Genomic DNA, 5,666 nt, shown 5'->3' with positions numbered 1-5,666 from the left:
ATTAGAGGTGCCCTGGGGCATCTGACGCAACCTGGCAGATGAGATACTGGCACTAAGGGAGACCCGAAGGGGGAATACCTATGGCATTGCAAATGCTGGTGAAGACTTATTTGGGCAATTGAATCCAATGCCAATATTTGGCCAGCTCAGCTCCACAAATGTCATTGACTAACTAGAATTTCAACATCCATCTCACATGAAGGCACCAACAGGTCTATAAGACATGTTGGTGTCTTGATCTGTAGCAAGTCCCCACCTCTGGAGTAACATCACAGTGGTAATTGCAGTCCTTTTTCATAAGGGATTCACAAGCTGTGCTATTTATCTCTCTAATTCTGAGCACTGAAACCACAGACGAAGATACAGAACTTGATGCCCATCAGCCTTCAGCTTGTCAAGTACTGGACACTGCTAGTGAAGATATTTCCTTGCCTTTGATCTCTAGGGAATCTTTCCATGTTCATTCCCTGATCCTGTTTTTGTTGTTGCTTTTTTTTCTTTTTTTTTTTTTTTAATGCAGAAATTAAAAAAGCAGTCAAGCTGCAATTAGTGAATGGTTCAAGTCGATGTGCTGGGAGAGTGGAGGTGCTTTATGGCCAGCAATGGGGAACTGTCTGTGATGACAACTGGGATATATTTGATGCTGAAGTTGTATGTCGGCAGCTGGGCTGCGGGACCGCTTTATCTGCTCCTTCCTCAGCTTACTTTGGGAGAGGGACTGACCCCATTTGGCTTGATGATGTGACCTGCAAAGGAACTGAAGCTGCCCTCTCCGAATGCAGTGCAAAACCTTGGGGAAGCCATAACTGTGTGCACGGAGAAGATGCTGGTGTTGTGTGCTCAGGTAAATCCCACTCTGCATGACATGGTTGGGTTTTGTGGGGTGTGGAGAGATGCTGGAGGTGCTGTAGGAGGCCCTGTTCCCTTTGGAGCAATGCTGAGCCCAACATCCAAGAGAAGTGTAAGATTAGAAGTGGTTCATACTGTTAAGCTGCAGAGTTCTCTTCCTCTTAATTAAAATCCACCACCACATGAACCACTGGTAAAAGACAGTGGTGCTGCAGGAATTATTTGTGTCCAGGAATTGTTTGTGTCCAGTTCTGGGCTCCCCGGTTCAAGAAGGACAGGGAACTGCTGGAGAAGGTCCAGTAAAGGGCTACAAAGATGATGAGCGGATTAGAACACCTCTCATATGAGGAAAGGCTGAGGGACTTGGGTCTCTTTAGTCTGGAGTAAAGAAGACTGAGGGGGGATCTTGCTAATGCTTATAAATAATTAAAGGGAAGGTGCCAGGGGGATGGGAACAGTCTTTTTTCAGTGGTGCCCAGTGACAGGACAAGGGGGAATGGGCACTAACTTGAACATAGGAAGTTCCATCTAAACATGAGGAGGGACTTCTTTCCTGTGAGGGTGGCAGAGCACTGGCACAGGCTGCCCAGAGAGGCTGTGGAGTCTCCCACTCTGGAGACATTCCAAACCCACCTGGATGTCATCCTGTGCAACTGCTGTAGGTGCCCTGTGCTCTGGCAGGGGGGTTGGACTGGATGATCTCCAGAGGGCTTCCAACCCTGACCATTCTGGGATTCTGTGATTTGTAGGTCTCCCCATGCACATGGCCAGGGGATGCCTTGGTAGAGCATCCTCTCACACTGCAGAGAGCAGTGGCTTTGGCAGCACCCCCACCTTATCCTCATGCCAATAGTCAGTTCCTTCTGAAGTTCCCAAAAAAACTCTTGCATTGACTGAGGTTATTCCCATGGTCCACGTTGTCCCTCCTAGTGTATTACCATCAGGTCCTCCCATGTAATTGGAGCCCCAAGGCTGCACCTCCAAGTCTCCTTTCATGATTCCAAGAGCCACCCACTCCTTCCCAGTTCTCCAGCTGTCTGGTTAAACAAGAGGCAGCATATGCCACATCTGGACTACCATTAGGCATTTGCTGGTGGACCAGTTATTATGAACATGCTGATTGCTTGGGCAACACTGTAAGGAGAAGAGTTGGTTTGCCCCTGTCTTTCCTGTAATGAGTGCTAATTAGTGCCTTTCCTCTGTAACCACGTACAGAGTTTTGTAAAGTCTGTAGGGTCTTAGAATATTGAGAAATCCACATTTTGTTCTTTGACTTGTGAGCAAAAACAGCATTGACATGAGGCTGAGATGCAGATAGAGATCGACAGTGTGAGAGTGATTCTGGCACCTCTAGGTATCTAGCACCTTCTGCTGCATGTTAAGGGACATGGGACATCTACAAAGGGCTGGCAGCAAGACACAGAGCAGACCTGAAACCCCTTGTAATGGCAGACAGAGGCTAGAGCATCTTAAAAGCACTGGACATCTACATTTAAACAATACTGGGGCTTGTCCACTGTGATGCCAAGTATATTTTAATTTGTAAAATCCATTGTTGAGCAGCTCATGATGGTGGAGGAAGTGCTTGTGTTGCCTCTTCATGCAATGTTTTCCCATGCAAAACTGTGAGAGATGCTACGATCTTTGCCAGGTGGAAGACAGATACACTAAACTTTCTTTTCTTTTTTTTTTCCCTGTAGGCTTTGCAGAACCCGTCCCACTTCGATTAGTGGATGGATTGACCCACTGCTCTGGGAGAGTGGAGGTGTTTTATAGCCAGCGCTGGGGAACTGTGTGTGATGATGACTGGGACTTGGGCGAGGCAGAAGTGGTGTGCAGGCAGCTGGGCTGTGGGAAGGCCTTCTTGGCTACCCACGGGGCTTACTTTGGACAAGGATCTGGCCCCATTTGGCTTGATGATGTCAGATGCACAGGGACAGAAGCTGACCTCTCCCAGTGCAGAGCCACTCCCTGGGGAAGCCATAACTGTGGGCACAGAGAAGATGCTGGCGTGGTTTGTACAGGTACCCATCGCTCATGGCTTGTCATGGGGGAAGCTGTTTGTGGGTGACCCTTTCAGACAGATCCTGAAGGATCTGTCTTCAGCACAGACAGATCTTCCAAAGAAAAGTGACACAGAATGCTTCAAAAGTGGGTTCACTTCAGATCTGTGAAGGAAATAGGCACCTCCAATGAGATTTGTCTGGCCTGTCTCACAGTCCCCAGCACTAGATACCTTATGTTCACCAACATCAGAGCTAGAAAATTTGAACATCTGACATTAGCAGTTGTCAGTCAACTATTTCTGCTTTACCAAAATTCTGATCCCAGATGCTAAGACTCCTTAACACAGCTTGGACCATAAGGCAACCTGGTGCTCCTGGACCAGTGTTAGTCCACTGGTCTCTGCCCCTTCCCAGTTCAGCTGGCCAGCCCTGTGCTTCTCCTCCTAGTATGGTCCACCGCAATAACAGGATGCAGGCATAACTGTCATCTTCTGATGAGATAAGGGTTCAAATGGAGCTGGCTGATTTTAGTAGGGACCAGTCAACAAGAGAGGTCAGCTGGAGACCACCGCTAAAAGAGACCGAAATTACTGCAAGGGTCTGTTGATGTGAAAAAATTAGGAAAGTCTATGCCAGACTGATGCAGCCCAGGAGAGAGCAGCACAGTGCTCTACCCTGTCAGCACAGACCAAAATACAACAGAAATTGAGGTCTTCATTATTTCTCAACACAGGATTTGCTGAGCTGCTTCCAGTCCGGCTGGTGAATGGTTCAAGCAACTGCTCTGGGAGAGTCGAGGTGTTTCATGAGCAGCAGTGGGGGACGGTCTGTGACGACAGCTGGGACTTAACCGATGCTCAAGTTGTGTGCAGGCAGCTGGGCTGTGGGACAGTGGTCTCAGCCCCCGGCTCTGCTTGGTTTGGACAAGGAACTGGACAAATTTGGCTGGATGATGTGAACTGTGCAGGGGCTGAAACCATCCTCACCGAGTGCCGGGCCAAGCCTTGGGGAGACCACAACTGTAACCACGGAGAAGATGCTGGTGTGGAGTGCTCAGGTACCACTAATCCATGTCATGAAATGTGGGGTGCTAGGGACAACCTGCATTTGTAGGAAGGGTCTCAGTGGCCCTGGACTTCTCATGGGAACTAGGGTGCTGGCAACCTTGCTGGCCAGTCCTGATGGCCACGTTTGTAGAGGCTCATGGGTAGGGACTCAGCACTCTCAAATGTGTTGTTTCCACCAGTGCTCTTTTCACTCCTTCCCATTTCGGTGTTCTGCTGTTAGGGAAGTAACCTGGGTGCTCATCTATGATCACTCTACAGGCTATTGATTTATTGAAAAAGCTCCAGCCAAGGATGTGGGAACAAGCTGTGAGGCCATAGCCATCTAGTGCCACTTTACACATCGTGGACCTAAGCCCTGTTGGCTTCCAGACCCCTGCAAGGAGAGGGTTTTGCCCTCTACACAGAGCTTTAAGTCATGCAAAGCTCCTCAAACATTTTGCCATTGTGTTTTGGTCCAGGTATTGTGGAACCAGCTCCTGTCCGGCTCGTGAACGGTCCAAATCGTTGCACTGGGAGAGTCGAGGTGTTTCATGACCAACAGTGGGGAACCGTGTGTGATGATGGCTGGGATATAGCTGGTGCCAATGTCGTGTGCAGGCAGCTGGGCTGTGGGGCAGCGCTGTCAGCCCCTGGTTTAGCTCCCTTTGGGCAAGGGCCTGACCCCATCTGGCTGGACGATGTGAATTGCTCAGGGAACGAAGCTGCCCTCTCTGAGTGTAGGGCGCAGTCTTGGGGCTCCCATAACTGCAAGCATGGAGAAGATGCTGGTGTGGTGTGCTCAGGTAACCCCTCTCTGTGTCCGTCTCTATGACAGGGAAGGTTTTAAGTTTCCAAGAGGGGTATTCATGTACCACCTCAGCAGCAGGATCTGTCTTGAAGTGTCCTGAATCTGGATAGTGAGCTCTCTTTCATCATTGTGAAGACCGGTTAAAAATTCCTCTCTTTTTTTGACATGTGTGTACCTGTTTGTAAACAGAAGCCATGTGCTATGCTTGGCTTGGATTTCTAACATATTTTGCAGAACACAGTACTCTGCCTATTGTCCACTTGTCTCTGAATGCCAGAACTGGGGAAGATATCCCAACATTATGCAACTTGATAAATGCATCCTGGATGTCATTAGGCTCATATACATTTTATCTTATTTTTAATCATGCAAATGGCAATGTAACATATATTCCTGCCCTTGTTTTTTTCTTCAGATGTACCAAGAATAGCTCCATTGAGGTTAACGAATGGACCAAATCGTTGCAGTGGGAGAGTTGAAGTTTTTTATGGCCAGCAGTGGGGAACAGTATGTGATGACAGCTGGGATATAAGTGATGCTGAAGCTGTTTGCCAACAGCTGGGCTGTGGGAGGGCACTATCCACTCCATCGTCTGCTTACTTTGGGGAAGGATCTGGCCCTATCTGGTTGGATGATATGAACTGCACAGGGACCGAAACTGCCCTCTCCAAATGTGAAACTGCTCTATGGGGAGTCCATAACTGTAGTCACAGACAAGATGCTGGTGTTGTGTGCTTGGGTAAGTCTCACCTGTGTCACCAGCTGCTTGACTTTTGGGGTATGTGGAGGGGTGTTTGAAATGCCATAGGGCACCGTCTTCCTGTCCTATTATGCTAAAACCACAGTACAGTACAGAGAAAGTGCTTCAAACAGGGATGTAGGTAAATCATCTGTGTTCCCCTCTCCTTCCCATTCAAAAGCTAATCATGATACTGTGCTGCTGCAGTCCAGCCTGCT

At 48.5% G+C, this 5,666-nt stretch overlaps 1 protein-coding gene across 1 annotated transcript in view; it reads left to right on the top strand.

The window, feature by feature from the left end:
* LOC104291822 (deleted in malignant brain tumors 1 protein-like) overlaps positions 1–5,666 on the top strand; it is a 15,280-nt gene that overhangs the window by 3,293 nt on the left and 6,321 nt on the right. Inside the window, exons 3-7 of the mRNA XM_009891115.1 lie at positions 521–844; positions 2,550–2,873; positions 3,589–3,912; positions 4,381–4,704; positions 5,125–5,448. Coding sequence (XP_009889417.1) covers positions 521–844; positions 2,550–2,873; positions 3,589–3,912; positions 4,381–4,704; positions 5,125–5,448 — 1,620 coding nt within the window. The remainder of the gene's footprint in view (positions 1–520; positions 845–2,549; positions 2,874–3,588; positions 3,913–4,380; positions 4,705–5,124; positions 5,449–5,666) is intronic.

Source organism: Charadrius vociferus, unplaced genomic scaffold (genome assembly GCF_000708025.1).
Source record: "Charadrius vociferus isolate BGI_N301 unplaced genomic scaffold, ASM70802v2 scaffold229, whole genome shotgun sequence".
Classification (NCBI taxonomy): Eukaryota; Metazoa; Chordata; class Aves; order Charadriiformes; family Charadriidae; genus Charadrius; species Charadrius vociferus.
The sequence above is the reverse complement of the archived record's forward strand: the minus strand, read 5'-3'. Positions and strand labels throughout refer to the sequence as shown.